At 35.1% G+C, this 24159-nt stretch overlaps 1 protein-coding gene across 2 annotated transcripts in view; it reads right to left on the bottom strand.

Annotated features, from left to right (window-relative positions):
* The window catches only part of LOC149087758 (bromodomain-containing protein 3-like), a 110078-nt gene that overhangs the window by 16630 nt on the left and 69289 nt on the right, over window positions 1–24159 (bottom strand). For both annotated transcript variants that reach the window (XM_089231657.1, XM_089231658.1), the window contains exons 21-23: window positions 22533–22823; window positions 9349–9464; window positions 8388–8543 (exon numbers count right to left, since the gene is read on the bottom strand). In XM_089231657.1, coding sequence (XP_089087783.1) covers window positions 8388–8543; window positions 9349–9464; window positions 22533–22823 — 563 coding nt within the window. The remainder of the gene's footprint in view (window positions 1–8387; window positions 8544–9348; window positions 9465–22532; window positions 22824–24159) is intronic.

Genomic DNA, 24159 nt, shown 5'->3' with positions numbered 1-24159 from the left:
TACCACTTATGTTCCAAATCGGAAGTGAGAAACTGCTTATGAATGAATATAAACAATTGACTTTTTTTTCAATTTTATAGGCATGACTCCTGCTGGCTTCATGTTACACTCAAAAAGAAATTATTGCAAAATAGGAGAAAATCTCGGAAAAATAAACATGATGTCTGACGATTCAGCACTCGTTATTTGGCAACATTGGTGTTTTAATCTTGTTGTTTGGCCATAATTGGCAATTTAGCACTCGTTGTTTGGGGAAGTTGCCAAATTAACATTTGTGATGTGGCAGACTAGCTCTTTTGCTCTCGGAATGAAAGTGTTTTTCATGAAACATCTGGATTTCGCATAATGATGATCGACCATAGTAATTTCTGCTGCTTGCAGTAGAGACTTTTTCCTTTTCTTTTTCTGAAAACGGAAACTGACTAGCATTTGCGCTTTAAAATTGAGAAAGAACATGTAAGAACATTGTAAACCATTTTCAGCTGCACAAGCATGGATATTATCGGAATTTCCCAATGGAAAGCCCAATGAGAGCCGATAATTAGAATAAAGGGCCGTGGTTATCCCAATCCGATTTTCGGGGGCAAAGTCGAGCACAGGAACTTGCTGGGAAAATCGATTCGAAAAAATAAAAATAAATCTGTAACCTTATATCTGTAATTTCCTAAATTTTTCTAGACTTCCGGCAACTTTTCCAAGGAGAAACCGGATGGATAATGGGTTCAACATGTTTGTGGCCCTTGGGGAAAAAAAAAGTTTTGGGGTAAAGGAAGGATAAATAAAAATTAAATACTTTTGGATTGAAAATTTTCATTCAAATGGAAAAAATATCTTTGTAGTGCTTGCAAAGCATGGAAAGCCTGCATGGTTAGTACACAAGTCCCCCCAATACTGTACTTTGCAGTAGTCAAACTAGTTTTCCACCAGGGATCTCAACTTTTCAAGGTCACAAGATAGCACGACTATGGACGAAATTTCATTATACAAATACAATGCCACAACAGACAAAATGCCCAACGAGGTGGCTGATAAAAAGATGCCCAAAAGCCTTATTAGCCTTATTAAATATGCCTTATTAAAATAAAGTGATTTCTCCTGTCTCTTGGAGTTCCTTATAACATGGTTTGACTGTATCAGACTTATACTGTATGTTTTTATTGAGATGCTCAAATATCGCAGAACATGTATGCGTGAACCCTTCAGCATCCAGGTCATATTTTGTTCAAGATTACTTTTATGAACAACTAGCTATAATACCCGGCGCTGCCCGGGTTTTCTTCAATGAGGCTTTTTGGATCATGTGATATCTCCCTCTTTCTTTGAGAGAAATACAAACTGTCCATGTTAACCAATATGGCAACTCATAAAATAAACAAATCTTGATTTCAAGAAACATAGAGATTAAAATTCCCCCCCCCCCCACTTTTTTTCAACGAGCGCTAGGTATTCCGATCTCCTTGAACTTCAAGTTATCCATCTGCCACTTTCAGCTTCCAAAAATGCTTAGTTAAAAGTGTGGAATTTCTTCGATTACTTTATGGGCCTATAACTAATTTCAAAACAACCTAAACTATATGAATTTATGCAGTTGAATATTAAAAGACAATACAGGCACATTCTCATTTTCGAGCTTGAGAAGATGTAAATAAATGGTTGAAATCAATGTTACTGCATGGATATCCAACTCAAAAGTAGGTCTGGCTAATTACTTCATATTTAATTTCCTGGGCTTCGTACATCTCTAAGTGAACTCAATATTTCAAAAATCGAGAATTCGATACAATTTTCAAAATTATTGATGTGGAGGAAAACCCCCGGCTAAATTTCCGCATTTCTACAGTAAAATCGGCAATTTTAGCACTGATTTCTATGAGGATCACCCTTTTCCCGACCCTCAAAACGATGATGATTATAACGTCATTCAAAAAACCTCATTACTGGGAGTATTGAAAATGTGGCAAACCTTTATAAAAAGGCATAAATATTATACATATATAAAGGCATAAATATATACTACATATATGAAGAAATGACAAACCATTGTAAAGGCATATACACGTCTTAAACGCATTGCTAGGGAACCACGGTAACCAAAGTAAACGTTCGGAAAGTGATTGTTGAGGCCCAAAAACCACGACAGTTTTTTGCCCATTTGGGGCATTTGCCCTGCTCTGACAAAATTTTAAAGTAGCCTATCGTTCAAGTCGGGTCCCATTTGAAGACATGCCAACTTTTGAAATCCAGAAATCCAGATTCTCTCAACACGGGGTACCCCCACCCCCCCGACACTCATAGACTCGATCAAAAAAAAAGTTCAAAAAAAATTTTTTTTAATAAATTAAGAAAAAGTTACATTCTCTCCCCCCCCCCCCAAAGGCAGGTTCTGCATTGCCCTGAGAAGAATATAATTCCATGTCAGTCTTTCCATGCAGAATAAAGAAATCACATCTACATACTGTTCATAAAGTATAAGTGTTTCCTTCCGTGGATGCTATCAGTGATTGATAATCTGGGGTATATGAATTCTTAAAAGCTTTATATCTAGCTGTATATAGCTTAAAGTTTTATATTTTCATTCTGAAGATGTTCAATCGGAAGAAACAATTAAAAAAAAATTCAAATTACAAAGCTTCGGACGAAAAAAAGTATGTACCGCACGGCGGTTAATGCAATACAATAACGATTATACAGGAATTTCGGCAACCAAGGTCATGCCCCTGATAAATGATTGACGATAAACGCTATGAAAACGAAGTCGCGTCTTTGCCAGTTGCTTAAATGCGGTCACAGAGACTTTTTTTACGGCTGTCCACGATGGGTGTTTTCCCCAACTGCGACGGTAATCATTGACGCCACGACAACGTGAAAGCTCGCGTAAAATCTAATTTTCTGCCAAAATCCGGAGAAATTTTAACAAACCCGGAGAGCGGGAGGAAGGATGAAAAATCCGGAGTCTCCTGCCTAAATCGGGAGAGTCGGCAGGTCTGCATTTGGTATATATGCAAAATTTGGCGACGATCGGTCTAAAATTGTAGATTTGTATGGAGAACATACACAGACAGAAAATAAATTTTATATATATAGATTAATTTTATGCACTTGAATGGATGAAAACAAATATAGAAATAGATTAAGAAATGAAGCTACTGTCAACTTGAAGCTTTTAATTTGCTGAACATACTTGTCATATCCCAGAATTTTCTAACTAGGATCCAGTCTTTTTTTTTTAAATCCATTATTTTAAGTTAGTCACTGATTTCAAACTAATTTAGATTTTCATACTGTTACTTCCCCCTCCCCCCCGAAAATGTTCTTAAATTGTACTGGTGGGGAGAGGGGGGTTGCTGATGTTTCCCAAATAAGAAAAGTACGTGGAGACAAAAAAATTTTGGTCTGGTCTTCTGAAACTCCTATCCAATTCAATTTGGAATTGAAAGCCTCATCAGTTTTCGTCGAATCTACTTCTGTTTCTTCATGTCAAAAAAATTTGATCAAAATATTCATTCAAATATCTTTAATTTATCACTTTTGTAACACTATGGGCATTTTCTGCACACGAGGGCTAATTAGACCAGGAACTACAATTTATTGTTGGTTCCAAATGGCAGCCTTTTTTATACTCACAGAGAAGTTGGTGCATTAACTTCTTGGTGTGGGACTCCCTTGTGATAGCAATATTTTTATTTATTTTTTTTGTGGTCATGTCGCCGTTTCTGTTGTACCCCACATCAGGAAAGTTTCTGACAAGGAAGAACAGTGTATCAAACTTGTGACACCTCTGAACATCCTTAGGTGCGTTAGGTGAGTATCTTATTGACCTGGGCTGCAGTGTGTGTCCTCAAATATTTTTAAATATGGCCACATCTGAAATGTTATGAATTGGAACAATAATTCAAGACATCTCATTGGTTAAGCCAAATAAAGTTGTATAAATGTTTTGGCATCCCAATCTTTTTTATAACAACATCTCCTTTTTCCTGTATTTCCAAACAAAGCATATACTTTAATTTCTTATCCTCTGCTTAAATCAAGGATTAAAATTATTTTGCTAACTGATAAAAAAAATTATGACTATAATTATGAATATTGTATCACATGTTTGTGTCACATTTTTTTTCATTTTAATCCACTATGATTTGCAGTAGCACTGCATTTCTAGCCGTGGGCGATTTTAGTAATAATTGTAAACACTGCTTACTTTTGACATCATATTTCGCGACAATTATTGATTTCTCATATTTTTCCCAAGAAAACATGGTAAGGCTGGGATTGCAAGGGCTGGAAGACTATTTTCTACATGGATTTTTTCATTCAAGCGAAACACGATTTGAGGATTTTTTGGGATTTTTCTATGAAGAGATGAGAAATCAGAAAAAAATCTGATTTTTGACCAGAAAATTTCAATAATAGGGTTTGCACCAAAACCTACACTACCAATTGGTCCCCTGAATTTTTTACAAATCTCATCAATGATTTTTATATCCAGCCCTCTGCCTTAAGCAATACCCTTGAATGACATCAAGTCCATGGAGTAATGCAAACATCATCTTCTCTGACACAGTGCAGGCCATAATCAGGGTCAGTTGAATTTCAGGGGCAGTTGAATTTTTTCTCTTTCCAAAATATATCTTCGCAACAGCCAGTTGTTAAAAACCTTCGCATAATCAGGATGCCTACTACATACCCAGACAAACAATTTTGTGGTTTTTCCTCGACTTATTTGGCAGCATTAGTGATTGAATACACTGTATTTACTGGCATAATTGGTAATTTAACACTAGTTATTTACTGACACCATTGGCAATCTAACAATACTTAGCAACGTTAGTATAATTTAACCTCTTCACACCTGAGCTAAAAAATTACTATAAAAATTTTATATTATTATTGTTTTGTGTTTATTGTATGTCAAAAATGCCCTTTAAAAAGATTTTCTTTTAAAAATTAATTAGGGTCAATATATCCTTACCAGTGTGTATATATGAGTTAAGTTTAAATATGTGTACCTCAGGTTGACTTGAAAAAAGAACCATTTAAAACCATTAAAAATGAAGTACACATATGTGTACCCCCGGAGTGAAGACGTCAACAAATGTTACTTTAACACTCACTATTTAGCGTCATTGGCAAATAGAATAGAATCCCAGTAGATTCTGCTAGTTGCTGCAGTGACTTTTTTAAGATAGAAAACAGACTCGTATTTGCGATAAAATCAAGCACAAGAACTTGCCACGAAAAAAATTAAAAAATAGACCCATAAAAAAATCTATGACCCTCTTCTCATTTTGTGACATTTCCAGGTTTCTGTGACTCTTCTATGATGGTAGACACTTTGACAATGGAAATTTCAATGAAGCCTGCAGGCTAAAAAAATATGGCATCCCCGAAGCAGAAGGTTCTGTGTTGTTCTGAAACAAGTCCTCTGCTGGCGGAAAATATTCTGTGGTATTTCTATAATAGTGCTTACTACACTTTTCTTAAAATTCTTACAGATTGTTCTGCGACGTACGTCACAGATTTCAGCACAGGGTCACCCTTAGAGAGGTGCAGTCGTACCAGGCCCTGCACTTGGAGGGGCCCCCCATGCTTTAGGTAGTAAAAAAAAAACTTAATTTTTAAAAAAATTTCAATAATAAAGCAAAGTTGCTGTATTTTGACAAAGAAAATGTTAGAAAAATCTAAATAATGTAATGAATAAGCAAAAATTATTTCTCAAACACACTAATTATATACAGTAATGATAAAACAAAAAAAGGATCATCATTTGTTGAATGCGGATGTGGAAAGCGGTTGGAAAGGATACACTAAACATACCTGCTCAGATATCTATTTATGGGAATATATATGTATACATATGCATGTGCATATGTGCTAATTCACAGGTTTGAAAAATCTGTAGTTTATCCCGTGATGACACATTCCGCATCAAAGAAAGCATGTCAAACAAATAAAAGGGAAAAATTGGGGACTTTTTGAAATTGCAACGTGTGACCATATACAAATCCTGTTTTTCCAAGATGCATTTTTCCCTGTCCTGATTTTTTTATCAATAATTACCCATTTTGCTTGATGATCATAATTGGTGACAATTACCAATTTTTCTTACCCCATATTTTTCTTGAGAAAACGAGTCAGCCTGAAAACAAGAACTGGAAGAGTATTTTCTTTAGGTATATATATATTTTCCATCCAAACAAAGTTCAATTTGAGGACTATTAGAGATTTTTCTATGAAGGTACGAAAAAATCAGAAGAATTAGATTTCTGCCCGGACGATTTCCAGGTAAATCGGAAGCACTGGCACCTATGCGTGTGTATTATATCTTCCAAGATTGTATCAATTTATTGATAGTGGAGTGTTGGAATGTCTCCCTAGTGCAGGTGGAGACAGCCACGGAGACGACTTGCAGGAACATTCTTTTTTAGCACACGTTGCTTATATATAAATACACATTACAGACATAAACACATATAATAAGTAGGACTACAACAAACATTATAACCATCACGTCGTCCTTCTGTCCAATATTAGCAACACATTTCTCAAATTGAAGCTCCTTCCAGGGAGAAACTAAGAGAGGAAAAACTACATGCCTATAAGTGGTGGAGGTTTATTTATTCTACAGAGTATTGACATCAGGACTAAATGACAATTTTTTTTGTTCCAGCTGCTACCTTTCGTAAAACGCAACACTGTGCTAAATGTGAAGTTTCTGAGTGTTTTCGAGACATATTTGCGTGCGTATACAGTAATAATACTAACATACAGAGTTACTGTGCGATTTTCTGTTCTGTGTGATTGTAAGATTTGAGTTTTCAACTTAAGGCTATCTTCATACGATATTGTCCTCAAGAGAGAGTGAAAAATTTAGAAAATATGAATCTGGTAGTGAAAAGGCTAAAAAAAGGAAAGCGAAAACAATATCTTAATACACAACGTGGTGTGTTCGAAAAATTTCTGCAGCCCATTTCACAAGAAACAGAGCCTCAGCCCATAATTTCAGCCACCAACAATATGACTGATAGTACGCATATTTTTTGAGCGTAGAATCCTTCGACGTCAAAGTGCTTCGCGAGTTATTAACAGATGATATTCAATGTGTTATAAAGTTTATGAACCAGATCCAAAATCCTTTTCCGAATGCTTTCATAGCATATAGGATACTGCTTACTGTTCCAGTAGCAGTGGCAAGTGCAGAAAGAAGCTTTTCATGCTTAAAATTAATCATCTTTAGCGACATTATCAGTCGAAACAGACATAGTGGATAAAATAAATGTTTATGATGTAATAGAGGACTTTGCTGGTGTGAAAGCAAGGAAAATAAATTTTTCATAAGGTAGTCAATTCAGACAATTAAGCTGTGAAGTTTTGTTGAAATGCATTTGAAAATAAGCAGTAGTGAGTAGTCATATTAAATATTAATTATTTTGATTAAAGTTGAAAAATTAAATATATTTAATTTTTTTTTTACTTATGTACCAACATTTTTACATAATTTTTTTAATATACTGAATAAGATTTTTTTCCTTTGGGGGGGGGGGGAAGATGGGACTGACAGCATCTAATTCTTCTTTTTAGGCTTGGTTAACAAAAAAAGTTTTTTCTGGTGTTTGCAAAGCCCGCGATTATTTTTGCAATGGGCCCCGCATTTGGTAAGGGCGGCCCTGCTTCAGCACGCTTTGTTTTGGGGCATGGCATGCACATCGGGATGCAATGTTGCAACTATATACTTAATCAGTTGGGGCAAGCATGCATTTTGGCACCCTCATGTGTTGTTGAAAGAGGTGTTAAAGGATGAGAATTCAGTTCTTCCTAGCACCAGATACACCCCATGCCTACACCCTAGTTCCAGAATTTTCGGAATGCTACCAAGTGATTGTTCTTTATGGAAAAAATTGGGGACCAGATGTTTTTGAGGCTACTGACATGATTTATGGCTGCCTTATTGATTTTGAGTGTCATCTAATGAGCGGAGATTGCCATGGTATGGTCAAGGTGTGTGGATATAAATTACTTTTTTGAGTGAGATAATATACATTGAGAAACAACGTCAGTAAACCCAAAATACGTTTGGGTTTACTGATGTTGTTCCCTTATGTATATGAAGGTGTATGGTTTTATATTTTTACAAAATTTGGTTTTTCATAATTTTATTTTGAAATTTATTATTAAATATTTGCGCAGATACACTACATGTTACACACTTTCTGAAACCATACGAATATATTAATATTACCGGCTTCAATTCATATGCTATCGTGTAGGTTTCTTTTCCTTTACAAAAAAAATTTAGGCGCCTCTTAATTAAGTGTTGTACCCTGAAGCATCATGAGATGTATGTATAATGCATGTGAAAATAAAACACTATAAATATCAACTAGACTTACTTTGTCCATTTTTTCTTTCGCTGCCTTTTTAAACTGCTGAAAACTGTCCATGGCATTTGATTTGAATGCTGTGTTCGCACTACTTGTGCTAGGACTATTCGCAGCAGACTGAGCTAAACTTGACCACGAGCCATAGTTCTTCAATTTAGATTCAGGCTATGACGTAAAAAAAAAAACCCGCATGAAATATGCATTCATACACAAATGTACTTTACATTAAAGTAAACTAGCCAACCTCTTCAAGTCAACATTAAGTGCAATATCCACTAAAGTGGTTTATCCAATATAGATGCAACTTATAGGTGGGCTTTGCTAGGGAGGCAAAAGAAATTTATTATTTCTAAGAAGGGGGGCAACAACAAAAATAAGTCTGGAAGACTCTGACATGGACATTTTAAAAACAAGCACCAGGATGCTCCTTGAAACTTTTAAGAGTGCTTGATAACAGAAGAAATTGAAAAACTATTTTGTAAACATAAAGTATCCTTCCCAATATTGCAAAATGTTAATTTATTACAGTCCTTCACGTATGTTTATATTTTTATTTGTATAACAATTAAAGATGGAGTAGACATTATTTCCAACATTGACTTTATTCCATTTAACCTCAAAATCCCGTAAAATCCATTGCATCCAAGATTTTGGTTATGCAAGGTACGCCTGGTTCACATTAGCTTAGATAAATGGGGGGGTCCCACTGTATTTTGTTTTGCTACTTATTATTTTTCACCAGCCAAAAGTGTAGTTAATGAAAACCAAAATAGAAAAAAGCCAAAAAATGAAGTTTTTTTATGAAGAAACTCTTAGTTTCTTTATTCTTCAGTGGATGCTTTAAAATTCAATTCCCCCCCTCCCCCACACACAATTTCTCAGGCATAATTCACACCATTTTCAGAATTCATCAAAATTTACTACATACACACAGCATACAGAATAATGCTATGAATAAACAACAACACACCTTCTTGGCAGATGGAGTTGAAGAAACTGGCGATGGCTTTTGCTCCATTTTCTTCTCACCATTCGTCACTGTGTTATTGACAGTTGTTGGTGTTCCAACTGTATAGTTAGGAAGACCTAAAAATATAAAATAATGAAAATGACTTAGATTGCAGAGCATTAACCTTTAGGTGATATTCCACTCCAAAGAAGGAAGAGAAATTCGCACGCACACATATGGTATTTTTCAACCAATAAAATTCCCAAATTTATACAGTTTTCTCAACAGAGAACATTGAACATTAAAAGACCGGACACTTCCCGCTTCACTTTTCAGAGAATTGGATTGGATTTTTTTTTCCTGGCGCAAAGACCAATAAGGTCAAACTGCCCTTAACACTTCCCAGAGAAAGAAAGATATCAAAACCTTCTTGGAGGATGGATGTATCCAGAAATTTTATTAAAAAATAAAACCAACATGGCTGCCTCTGGTGTAGGCAACAAAAAGATAAAACAATAGACATAAAAAACTGGAAATCATCAATCTTAATCATCTGACTTTTGCCTGAAACTATTGTCATACCCCACAGTCAGCACAATGGTGGTTGGTTGAAGTTAGTTTTTGTGGTCCCCAACTTAATGTGCAAAAGCGAGATGATCTCTCCATTAAAAAGTCTTGCCATGGAGAGCAACAAACCAACGGTACAAATATTCAGTTATTACATTACGCGCACAATTTTTAATATAGATGGCAGAACTAGAAATTAATGCAAAATTTATATACACGCTCAGACTGTTAAGTACCCAAGCACACACACACTCTTCTGGCACAACTTGATAATAGTAAATTGCTCATGGCGATAGATCAGAGTTATGCTCGGTTCAAAAGAAAGAAAGAATATTGTCTAACAATCATCATGATTCTCACCAATGGACGTTATGCATCTTATCTTAGTATCATCACCACATTAAATTGTTAATTTGCCATTATAATTTATAAAAATCATCCATCTACGATCAGATCTTAGCCTTGAGCGTTACTCTTAACACACCTTCTCAACAGAGAACTACAAAGTAGCAACATTAAAGCTTTTTCCTATGAGTTAACTTTTTAAAAAAGTTTATCTTTCACTATCCAGTCACAAATTTCCTTGTTCCGCAATTCATACAAAAAAACAACTCATACAGAAGACACTACTCAATAAGTACTGTTTCAATATTTTTACACTTTTACCTCCATTAATATTTAGTAAATAAGTAAAAGCAAAAAATTTAGGTGTGTATCTGTATGCCAGGGATAAAAAGGACCTTATGTCCATTTTAGTCAATACCGAGATAATGCTATTATATATCATTTCATGTACTTTTATAACACTACACATAGGTATAGGAAACTAAGTGTCTTACTTCAATAAATAACAGAAATATTCACTTTATAAAACCAGCGAGCTCCATAGAAAGCCATGCTTAAAAAATTTTCTTGAACAGCTGTAAAATTGTTCTCTCGTAAAATTTCCCTTTTGGCACATCGTGCCCTTTACCTCTGATATACAGATATATATTTGATCCATGAAGACTCCATAAAAATCTCTAAAACATTTTCTAATTTAACTTTTCTTTTTAGCATTGATGAGTTCTTAATTGAGATGTTTTAACTATTATACTATTCATAGCAAGTAATGTTTTTTGAAAGTGGTTGGTATTTTTCTTGAATAGGATGCTGGAATAGAGCAGTGCTGCATGGAGGCTACTAGATTGTCTACCACAGTGTATAGAAGAGCATACACTCATATACAGAAGAACCTTAAATTTTTGCAACCACAAAAGAAAGATTAAGAATGTAACAGAACACTACCAGAGGTGAGCGCTTCCCTCTCAAAAATAGCAAAAAATTATTAAAATTTAATATATATTTTTGTAAAAACATTATTATATCAGAAGTCAGAGATACCAATGATGCGCTATAGAACATCAAATACCCAGAATTTAGGAAAAGTGCACATAAAAATTTGATTCATGTTCTTTTTTAGTTTCAAAAAAAGAAGTAGAGAAAAACCCTTCTCAGCTTTTTTGCCCCTTTTTTTTCTTCTTCTTTTTATTGACTATCATGATTGTGCAACCTTGAAAAAGTGGTTTTACTACTTCGTATGCTGTACTGTACTAAATTGATATAAACCCGGGTTGCTGAAGATGACGACGGATCTAGCTGCTTCAATGAAATGACAACCCACGTGTATATCAATACACTAATATAATGAGAGGCCGTGTACAGAATTTTCATATTTCAAAGTTTTCATCTCCCCCCACCCCCTGCTGATTTTCTCCCTTCCGATTACATATAAAAAATTACTGTAGTTTCGTGGCTATCTGCCGGCATTCAAAGACAGCGTCCATATGGCATACTTTCGCCTTGTTCCTACAAGATTGCAAATGTGCATGTTTTGAAAAATCTTAAAGGATTTGGAATGCCTGTTCAAATTGTAAAAAATTTTCTGAGATCGTTCAGGGAAAAAACGAATCTGTAAAAACTCTACCTTAAATATCCATAGTTTTGTCATCTAGCTGCTATGTGGTAGTCACTGTTTCGCATCGGGAAAACCACGGCTGTGTATGCAGAATCAGCTTTTGGAGGGGGGCACAAGGATCTAATTCTCTACAGAAAGTTTGGGTCACTAACACTCAAAAAGAATTTTAAATTAACAGGTAATGTAAGAATGTATTTTTTTTTTCCAATATTTTAATTTTCTACAAAAATATTTTTAATTTTTGATCTTCTTGGGAGGGGGAGATTATAGGGACCAGTGCCTTCTGGGAAAATCATGGTTTGGAACCCACGATTTCGCAGTGGTAATCGGCTAAAAATGCCATTGGTGATCATAAAGACGTACAACACAAATATGTATGCATTAAATTTCAGATCCACGCATAACCAATTTGGAGGATACATGCCGGACCGCAACTATGGGGGGGGGGGGAAGGTGAAAGCAGGAGAGTTTAGTGCCCCAGGCTCTAGACTATAGGGGATCAAAATTCACCCTTTATAAATGCTTCTCCCACATTACATGGGGGTGCCAAAACATGTGCTTGCCCCATTTGAGAAAGCATATAGTTGCGGCCCTAGATAGATGGCACCACCTACTGAACATAAAACATGCCAAATGCTGGGGACACACACACATAAATACACTGTTAAGTTTCGCCAACACAAATCTGACATAGTTCCCATGTCAGGTGTGAAAATATGGGGCAGTTAAATGGTGACAAATCAGAGTGGTTGATCAGGGAGGGAAAATAAAGCCATTCTAGACCATGAAATTGCTTCCCAAAGAATGAATATAAATAGGAAATCAGAAAAAATAAGTGTCTGAGGGAGTGTGTACTGAGAGAGGAGAGAGAATCTCATTTGCTTTAAATTTAATCAGAAGATATTATTGAAAGAGCTAACATTTTTTTAAACGAAATGTAAAATAAATCAGAAAGAAATTTATAGATTGATCTATTGGTAAATAGATAAATGTGTGCCTCTAACTTTTAATTACAGTGGATCCTGCTTATAACGTTTTTCAAAAAAAACCGTCATAAAAAATGTTGTAAGCAGGGAAAACACTTTAAACTGGAAATCTTAATGAGAATTACTTAGAGTTTGGACAATGAAAATAAGTAGTACTAAATTCTCAGTGTTAATGAGCATTTGCAAGCCTTTTCTACTATATTTATCTACTATATGCTCTACTACAATGGAAGTAATTGATCCTTTGGATAGAACATGTTTTTATAAATGAATTATTTGATTCATGAATACTTCCTTCTCCTACCCAAAACATGGCCCACCACTCTGTCTCAACGAAAAGATATAAGCAGGGGATCAAGGACCCGGCGAATGCTGGAAAATATTTGTAGAGATATTAGTGAATTGTAGGGGGGGGGGGGGGGGGGGCAAACTCATTTTCAAGAGAGACCCACTTTCACTCAAAAAGGACTCTGATTTTTTAATAACCTGGGTCCCTTTGACAACCATATATTTTACGAGTATATTTTTTCAGCCAACTCGTTGTGCTTTTTTGCCTGTTGTGGCCTTTGTATTTGTACAGCTGTGTTTTTGTTTTTTGCTTTATTTCAGTGTTGTTTAAAAAAATTCAGATGATTGGATAACTGAACTGAGAAACTAATTCCAGTAGTCTCTCTCCTGACCTTGTACGTCAGAAACAGTGAACATTTGAACTACAAAAAGAATTCAATAAAGACTTGCACTATATTTTTTTTTTAATTGTCCTTTTGTTTTATGTTCGAAGCTGTATGTGAGTGAATGCACAAAAATTGTTGACACTGCACACCCTAGATAACACACCGGTGCTGTACAACCAGCACATATCATTGTAATACACTATTTACCAATAAGTATTTGGACACCTATGCAAATGACGATATCTGCGGTCCTGAGATACGTCACGCCCTCCGCCGGAATATATTGTGTAGGAAACAACATCGGCATTAGTCGCATACAAGATGCCGTGCAGTTAGGAGCTCTCTGATTTCGAGAAAGGTATAATTATCGGGTATCACAAAAATGACCAATCCTTAAGGGACATATCTAGCGAGCTGAAGTACCCAAAATCGACAGTGGCTTATGTGATTAAGAAGTGGAAGGTGAGCTGTGATTGTCGGAATCTGCCCCGAGTCGGCAGACTAACGAAACTGGGAGACCGACGGGTGCTGTCCAGAGAAATTTGGAAGAACCGCACCCAACCGATGGCCCTCATCCGCAAGGAGTTTCAACAGGCATCCGGGAGTATTGTTTCAATGAATACCATCTGTAAGGAAGCACATCTGATTGGTTTTCATGGTTGTGCTGCTGCCCATAAGCCTTTGATCACAAAGTCCAACCGCGTTGCTCGGTTAATGTGGTGCAAAGCACATCGAAATTTGACCGTAGATCAGTGGAAACGGGTTCTTTGGAGCGACGAATCAAGGTTCACCCTCTACCGTGCGGATGGCAGGGTCTGGGTCTGGCGTCTGCCTGGAGAATGTCTCCTGCCAGAATACATTGTGCCAACAGTCAAGTTCGGCGGAGGTGGAATTATGGTCTGGGGGTGTTTCTCCTGGTATGGACTGGGACCCTTGGTCCCCATTCATGGTAAGCTCAACGCTGATGCCTATGGCACTATTTTGGATGACGATGTGCTTCCTACGTTGTGGCAGTTTTACGGGGTGGACCCCTGTTACTTCCAGGACGACAATGCCAGCTGTCACACTGCGAGGTTAACCAAGGCTTGGTATGGTGCCAATGGGGTTCATCGAATGGACTGGCCTGCCCAGAGGCCAGACCTGAACCCTATAGAGAACCTCTGGGACTAGTTGGATCGCCGAATTAAGGGGTGCCCTACCGTCCAAAATCTGTGAAGGAACTGGCATGTCTTCTCCAAGCCGAGTGGAAGAAAATACCACTAGCCGTCACACAAGGACTTGTGGAAAGTATGCCCTGGAGGGTTCATGCTGTAATTGCCTCTCGTGGAGGCTTTACCAACTATTGATTTTGAATAAAGTTAGTTTTTCTTTTCTATCACAGGTGTCCAAATACTTATTGGTAGATAGTGTATATGCTATGCGGCAAGCAAAAAATATTTAGCAGCTCCAAGAGAATTATGAGCTCTCTAGCTTAAAACTGTCTTTTTATATATATTCTGTGTCACTTCACATTTTGTTGATTACTGTAATTTGTTGGGAGTTCTATTATAACAACTTTATATAAACATGAAGTTAGTTCCAACTCAGTGTGATGGATAAGACGTCATAAATCTTATTTTTTATTTTATCAGGTATTAGAAGTCGCAAAAATAAGGGATTTCGGGAAATTTTTTAATCTATCACAAACAAGAATTCTTGAAACACACAGCTTACATCAACTTTAAGGGACTACTCTACATTAGAGAAACAGTCAAAATTTGGTTGGGTTACATGGAACCAGTCTTGTGACTATCAGGGGTTGCTCATAACCATCCATGGTTCTAGAACTTTCAGGTCTGAAATCTCTGCACTACACAACAGTTTGAATCTAGTCTGCCGGTGTTGAAAAAAAAAATAAAGATGACAACTATACTGAGTCAAACCTTGTTAATGTGAACCCACTTAACATGAAACTCCAGTTAGTGTGAGAATTCTTGGTCCTGTCATTCTCTATGGCAATATAATGCTAAAAAATTTATTAACACAAATCTTTTAAATAGATGATCACTTACAGTGAAAGGATTTGTCAAGTTGAATAAAAAATATGCCTTGTGTGGAAAAATTCCGGAAAGGCAAAGATTGGTAAATGTCAATGCGCTAGACCAGCGATTCTTTTTTGACTCGTGGAGCCCTTTCTGTTATATAATTTCTATGGTGGAGCCCCGTAGGCCCATTTTTTATGCATTACTGTTACTGATTTATTTTTATCATTTAAAAATATTTATATATTTTTTTCGTTTATTTTTTCTAGCGGCCGCAGAGCCCCTAGGGAGTACACACTGAGCCCCGATTGAGGAGAAGAATGTCCCCGATTGTCATTGGGAAGAGAGCTTTATTGCCCCTGAGAATGTGTTGGGGATGGAAGTGACGTGAACACTCTTATCCCTGAGTCGGTTCATTGTTTTGTTTTCAAGAACTGTTGTAACAATTAAAAATCATACGTGGCACTGAAGCAGAATAAGATGATTCAGATAATGATCCAGAAGCACTATTTCGACCAAATGTTTCGGAAAATCAAGCTTTGGAAGCTTTGAAAACACTAAGGAATTTTTTAATGGACAAAGAGAACATTTCCAACACTCTGAACTAGTTGGATGAAATTGAAAAGTTTCTGCAACAGTGTACTACAAAGAAAATGAAGCAGCGGGCTATCACAGTATTTTCAAAAAATAATTGAACGCTGCTGGTATGAGAATTTTTTGTTTAAAAAAATATGAAGAAAAAGAGTTTCTAAAAAGAACTTGATGAGCATTTCAGTATATTACATTTATATAAATTTACACTTTATTAAATTTCAGGCAAATGGAATGTCAAAAATTATTTTTCTGGCAATGCATATTGGTTAACATGAAAAATTTCGGCAGAACTTTGAGTTTTCCCGTTAATAAGGTTCAAATGTTCTATTTTCCTTTAATTTTTAAGCTTAAACAAATACTTCTCAATAAGTGACTTTCTACAGTGGGTAAAAATATATTCTGCTTGTTGCAAATTTTCTATAAAGAGCAATGTTTGTGTGCAAGAAAAAAATTCTCCCCCCCCCCCCCATTACAAATCATCAAAAAATTCAACAGGGCTCTCCGCTAATCATATGTGTGCAATCACAATAGGAGCAGTTTCAACCTGTTAATGCCAAAATTCAGAGTTGAATTTTGGCAAGATTTGTTTTAGGATATGTTTCAAAGGTGTTGAAATGAAGATTTCTAAAGTTTTGTTTCATTCTTATGTATTGAATCAGAGTTATGGACTGTACTATAAATAGGATGCTGGGTGGATATGTAGTGCAAAAGTTGAAGATGGCAAAATTACCAGTTTTTGTCGTTCTCAACTTGGAATTATTTTCTTATTGGTATTTCTAGTCAACTTAAACTATAGATTGTGTGTGATTGTGTTTTTTAAACTATAAAGTTACTTTGAAGAAACTTTTGAAATATATTAGCTTGAGGGCTACGGATAACCCTTACTGTCCAGTCTCTCACTATAAAAATTACATTTTTCTTAGATGCTTTTGGGAACTATGGACAAGATAATATCTACCAATATTTCTCCTTCCACTGTGTTTGACTTTTAAGTATGAGACAGCATGCACTGCTATATATATATTCTTCATCCTTAGATGCAGATGACACTGGCACGTGAGTTACATTACATATTTACGGGAAAGGGGCAGGACCATCTTACACAGAGGTAGTCACATTTGAGAGCCAACATGGGCCCAGCCGGAGCCCTCAAGTACATAGCAGGCCTCATAATAATGACATTTGACACAATTAATTTTGAAATTGAGTACCGCAATTGTACGTATGTGCTTTGATCTAGGTAAAGGTCAAAGAACATCATTTCATTTGAGGGTCCATGAACGGCCATTGGTGGAGGTGGATCTCAAGTTGTGTGTTCCTGAAGCTTCACACCCATAGACATACTTAAAAACAGTATTAAAATGTGGTTTTTGTGAATTAAAAGCTATATTTCCAAACATTCTTTTATTTTTTTATTTTATTTAGAATTTAAACACAAATGCTCAGATGTATTAACCTTTCAACGCCCAGATTTTTTTTTTTTTTTTTTTGACACTTTTGATTAATTCAAAAAAAAATATTTTTCTTTCGAAAGTAGCTGATTTTTTTCCCTTGAACATATAAGGTTCTGAACTTAATTTAGAAAAGACAAAAGTTATTCGGTTCAGCTTTTATCATGTCAATTTATTATTTTAAAATCACCCATTTTCAAGCTAAAATATCTCCAAATTTGTTTTAATTATTAAAATAGTTTTAATTTACTTTTTTTTTTTTTTTATTTTTTTGTGATAATAAAATAGTTTTTGTAAACATACATGCATCTCAATTTTTTTTAAATTCTAGAATATTGCCAAGAATGATAAGAAATGCTCAATGAGACAAAAAAAATTTTGTTCGAATACCAGGGAACTTTTCCTTGTTCCCAATTGGGAACATTGGCCACTACTGACTATTCTAAGTGCAATGCAGAGGAGTGGTATTCTAAAAAACAATTTATTGCTTTTTCCCTCTCTGGTGTGTCTCAAAAGGAAGGAAAAGTATCAAATTTTACATTCCGGTGTTTACATGCAGCACCCCCTTTTTTCTGTGACTGACCTTGCCCCGCCCCCTCCCTCTATGTTTTTAGTGATTTTGTTGGTATGTTGGTCTTTCAGTTCTCAGTTGATACCTGGTCTTGTGACTTTCTACACCTCTTTTTACCATCTTTTTTATTATACTAGTAGCTTATTTGACTGAGGTTGAGAGATTCTGATATATCACATCTCTCTGATAAAGAATTCAAAATGTGCCAGCTACTGCCTGATGAAAATGAGCGGGTTACAGATGAGGAAGACATCGATGGCAACATGCTTCCTGCAGATGTTTGTCGATATATAAGTGTTAAAGATCACCACGTAGTTCATTTGTGGGTGAATTTGCAGATCCTATCAACGTGTCTCCTACAGGGGTGGGAAGTGACAAAGTCCTTTTCGGAGCAGTTTTGGAGCAGCAAATTCAGGATTCTGAGCAGTTTTGGAGCAGCAAATTCAGGATTCGGAGCAGTTTTGGAGCAGCAAAATTCAGGATTCGGAGCAGCAAAATATAAGATTCGGAGCAGATATTTATAAATTCGAGCAATGAAATTAACATATTTTCATAAACCCTCACCCCTTTTCAAAATAAAACAACTGCACTGTCTTTTGTTATCAAACATCTTTTCATCACCTTGTTTTTTTGTTTTTGGTGTTTCAAGCTTTTGACACCTTGTTTGAAAGAGCGGCTGTCATAAAATTTTTCGCACCAGTCTATTTAAGAGGATTTTTGCTTACTGAGGGCACTATTTGCAGTCTGGAACCGCAGCACTTCAAATGGGTTAAAGATTTTCTGTAAGTTTTTAAGTTTTTATACTCAGAAAAAAATTGTTACAAAATAGGAGTTTCGATAGAATCAACACGATGTTTGGCAATTCAGCACTCATTATTTGGCGATCTGACACCCGTTATTTTGCGATATTGGCAATTTAACACTCGTACTCGTTATTCAGCAATATTGGCAATTTAACACTCGTTATTCGGCTAAGTTTCTAAATTAGCATTCATAATTTGGTGGACATGAGCTTTTTACTCACAAAAGGAAATATTTTTTCACGAAACATCGAGATTTGATGCAACGACGATCGACTACAGTAATTTCTGCTGCTTCCAGTGGCGACTTTTTTTTTGTAAAAATGGAAACTGACTCGCATTTGCGCTTTAAAGCTGAAAGACCATTGCAAACCATTTTCAGTTGCATTGCACGATCACGGATATTACCAGGGTTTCATGATGGAAAGCCCGATGAGGGGCTGATAGTTTCAATAAGGCGATAGTTTAAGTACAGCGGAATAAAAAACGCCCTTCTCAGAAGGAATCATTTCGCGGCAAAGCAGGAACAAAAATTTTTTGGCGTCCTTTCCGAAATTCCGGGCATACGGAAGCAAAATTTGCTGTTTGGTGCAGAAAAATACGAAAATACACCATTGGAGCAGGATGGCACAAGATGTTAATTTTGGCGCAGAGTTCCCACCCCTGCTTCTACATCAAAAAATTGCCTTCCAAAGATCAGATAATTACCCAGTCAAAAAAATAAGAAAACATGTGTAAAGTGTCAAAAAACTAAAATTCATGCAACCGAAGTGGGAAAAAAAGTACTGTGTTCGACCAAAATATAGGAAGCTCACCTACTGAAGCAATCAGTCATAAGTTTCCTGAGCTAAGTGCAAGCCGACTCGATTGATATTTTTTCAAATTTTTATCTCAAGAGTACCTTAGTTACTTGGCTGAGATGACAAATATTTATGTCGCACAACATGGATCGAATTTGAAAATTGAGTGGAAAGAAATCACAAAGTTTTTTGGAATGGTTTTGCTAAGTGGGTATCACGGAATACCAAGTGAAAATGATTACTGGGGTACTTTCAGAAGACACAGCAGTACTGATCATCCCCACTGTTATGCCGAGAAATAAATTTAGAGACATAAAAAAAGAACTTCAATTTTATGGATAACTCTTTCTTACAACCCGGTGATAAGTTGGCTATCTATGATGAATTAAATGAAAAATTGATTCAGTTTGGGTTGTTCCATGATTAGAGATGTAAAATTCTCGAGAATAATCTTTCGGAGAATATTTTCTGCTAGGACTACTATTATAAATAACTTCAGAATATTCTTATAAGTTCTTGATGAGAATATTCTCCTCTTATTTATAATATAGTTACATATATTATCCTTGAGAATATTCTCCGGAAAGGACTACTTTAATAAATTACTGGGAATATTCTTATAGAAAATAAGAATCATTCTGAATTTATTAATAAAATAGTCCTTCCAGAGAAATAGTAGTCATTTATTTTTGAAATAAATGACATCCATATTTTTATGGGCATCTTTTCATCAGCCACCTTGTTGAGCATTTTGCCTGTTGTGGTGTTGTATTTGTATTAGAATATGCTCGAATATTGTCCTCGATGAGAATATTCTTCAGTTGACGAAATCTTTCCAGAGAGTATTAACAAGAATATATGTGATAATATGTATTATAATATATGATCTCGATAAATAACTTGAGAATAATAATTATTATTTTTGATAAGAATATTCTCTAGTAATTCATAATAGTAGTCATTTGAGAGAATATTCTCAAGAATATTCTGTCCTAGTAGTAGTCATTTGAGAGAATATTCTCAAGAATATTCTGTCCCTGTCTCTCTTCCTGTCAAGAAGATGAGAATATTGAAGTTTGTAGACCACAATATTAAAGTTTGAAAGCAAGAAAATTAAACCAACGGGGCTGAATTGCACAACTTTTAAAGAAATGCAAGTGATACAGAATTTAAGTGTACGTGAATTGAAAAAAACAACAGTTCTGTATCTTCTTAGAATGAAGGTGATTGATAAAGGCAGCAATTCTTATACAGTACGATCAACTTTGATTTAATTTCTTTTGTTGTGAACTTATTTCTGAAAATTTATCTAATTTTAAAATAATTTTTTAAGATTTTAATCTAATGGTTTCTGAAATCTTTATAACCAAACTTTTAAAACCTCTCATCATGGAGAATATTCTGAGAATATTCTCAAACTAAAAGTTGTCATTGGGGGGGGGGGGGGGGTGATTATACCAAAAATTGTTTTGTTGTAAATGTTTCAGGCAATGAAAACTGATTTATATTTCACAATATAAACAAAATTAGTAAAAAAAATTAAATTTAAAAGAAAAATGAATATTCTCGATTATTCTCCAATTTTTACATCCAGGAGAATATTCTTGTTCTCTGAGAACATCTCAACACATCTCTATCCATGATAAACTAAGCATCGATGAATCAATGGTACCGTATTACGGTCATCATTCAAGATAGATGTTTATATGGGGAAAACTGATTCGCTTTGGATTTAAAATTTGGATGATTTGCTCAAAGAAAATGGTTTCCCATATAAAATGGAAATATATGCTGGTAAGCAGTCATCGGAGCCTGTGCCTTTAGGTACCAGAGTTGTAAATGATATTTTATCTTTATATTTTTAAATAATCTTTTAACTTACCATGGGATCCATATATAAATCTAAACCCATATGTATGTATTCTTTTGTGAATTTTAGACCAGAATTTCATCTCACCATAAGTTCTTTATTATAATCCAGATATACATGCCTTTTGAGTATATTTGAGAGAAATTTATTTCCATCATTTTTAAAATTCTATATGTATTCTTTGATTTTTAAAATAAATTTATTAAATGATGACAAATTTTGTATCATCCTGTACAGATGGCTTCACTGCGAAAAATATGTTTAGTCGCATCCGTGAGATTGAGAACATGATTGGGAACATTCAATAAAATATAATTGAAGTTTAACTTAATCAAGTTTAACTTGAATGTTCCCAATTAGGAATATTCAAGAAAAAGCATAGGGAAATTTTTTTTTCTTCAATTTCTTGATTGATATCTCTCAACTAAAAAATCAGAAGGAGAAATTAACAAAAAAAATAATGAAAATCAGTCGGAATCTGAATTCAGCCGGTAAAAGGTTAACAACGAATTAACACAAATGCTCAGCATCCTATTTATAGGACAGCAATCCCTTGGTTTAAACCATGTAATCATTAGTTTTTATTAATGAATTTGATTTGAAAATACACTTATATCAATGAAATAATAGAATATGACATAATCTAAAGTATCAGCTTTCTCAGGAGTAAAAAATCTGACTCCTACACCAAACATCGAAAAATGGCAAAGTTCTTAGCTAACACAGTGTGTAAAAATTGATACAAACTGGTTGAAAGCAGAATGGAGACAATGCAGGGGACATTGAGATATAAGTGAATGCAAAAAATACCATTCATATGCATGTTCTGGATGAATAAGGGATAAAAATCTAGCTGTCCTATACATAGGATGCTGGGAGGTTAAGGGGTTAAATCAAAAAAGTACATCACATACCTGCTTGTGCAATGAGATCAGGAGCTTTGGTCATGGGAAATGAATTCATCGTCACATGGTCCATGTCTTCATTTCTTTCCCTAGGCTTTGACAGTAAAGGTGGTGGTGTTGGAGCTAATGGAGGCGTGGATATTTGAGGCGTCCTTGCCCTCAGCTCAGCAGCAGGGGTGAGCTTCGGAGGAGTGCTTGGTGAATTCGGTGATGGTTCGGATGGAACAGGAGGTGCTTGTGTTGGTACAGGTGCCTGGCAGACTGGCGGCGTCATGCTGGGTGCAGATACTGGATTGGAATCTGAAAAAACAAAAATTTGTAAGACTAACAAAAGATACTATTTCTGTTAAATTCTTCAAAATTTAGCTTGATGCTCTTTAACAAAAATAAAAAGAATCCCAATGTAAAACTTAAAATATGATAGCTACCTGATTCTAAGTTTATATCTGTATACTGGAGGTAAAGGACACTTTAAATAAATAACAGATATATTTACTTTATAAAACAAGCGAGCTCCATAGAAAGACATTCTAAAAAAACATTAAATGGCTCTGCTGTAAAATTTCCCTTTTGTGACATGGTGTCCTTTACCTTCACCATACAGATATATTTTTTTAATGTATTTACAAAGTTTTTATTAGTTAATATATACTATGACTGAGTCCTCAGAATTAAGAATCATCTCACTTGAACTTTTTCCACGTTCACTGTAGAAAACCTACTAGTAAATGGAGCATGTTCAATCAGATGACGCGCATGTTTTCATCACAGGACTCGTATTTGAAAATTAAAATAATATGTATTGCAACCATTATTTATTTTTTGCTCTTTTTCCCCCATTCATTAAAATGAAGTGATGGAATTAAGTTAACTATACACATAAGTTAAGTATATTAAGTTATACATATATATATTTTTTGTTCCTAAAATACTAAATTCATCTTACACTAGGACTTGCTAACTCATATACCTTTCAGACCCAAACATTAATTTTTTGGACTTTTCAAAATATTTTTGCATTTTTGAGTATCATAAATGCATTAAAACACAAATGCCATCAAATCTTTATTTTTCAAAAAAAAATTTCAAATTAAAATTTTTTTGTATGTGTTAAGAAATGATTCACCACTTTCAAATTTTTTAAGCCAAGATGATTCAGGGTATATTCATCTTCACATACAATTTTTTCCAGAATTTTATTGCTAAATTTTATGTAATAAATCACACTTTTTCTTTGGAGAAACTTTTTCCTGGAAGCCATTTCAAAAAAACCCCCTGAAAGTTCAACTTTAAGTGATGCCCTCTAGTGAAAGCTCCCAAAGTTCATAATTCTAACTCAACAAAATCCTACTTACAAAATCCTAAAAGTCAGGGCTCAACTCCCTGAGGTCAAAAGAAAAAATTCTACAGTGGGAAAAAGCAACCCACACATTTGTGGCACCAGGGTCTGAAAGGGATATAGAATAGAAATCCCTGTTAAATTTGAAAACAAAACTCAAGATCATGTATAAGTTTTCATCATAGGACAGCCATATTTAGAAGAACAGTAAAGAGAAGGCTTTTATTTTGAAAATTGAGAGGGAGGGGTATGATTTTTTGGGGAAAAAAATTAAGAAACAAATATGAAATATAAGAG

The sequence above is a fragment of the Pholcus phalangioides genome, unplaced genomic scaffold, assembly GCF_987345545.1.
Source record: "Pholcus phalangioides strain wild (caught in Gottingen) unplaced genomic scaffold, Ppha-v1.0 ptg000004l_1, whole genome shotgun sequence".
Classification (NCBI taxonomy): Eukaryota; Metazoa; Arthropoda; class Arachnida; order Araneae; family Pholcidae; genus Pholcus; species Pholcus phalangioides.
Note: the sequence above shows the minus strand (reverse complement) of the source record. Positions and strands in the feature narration are given on the sequence as shown.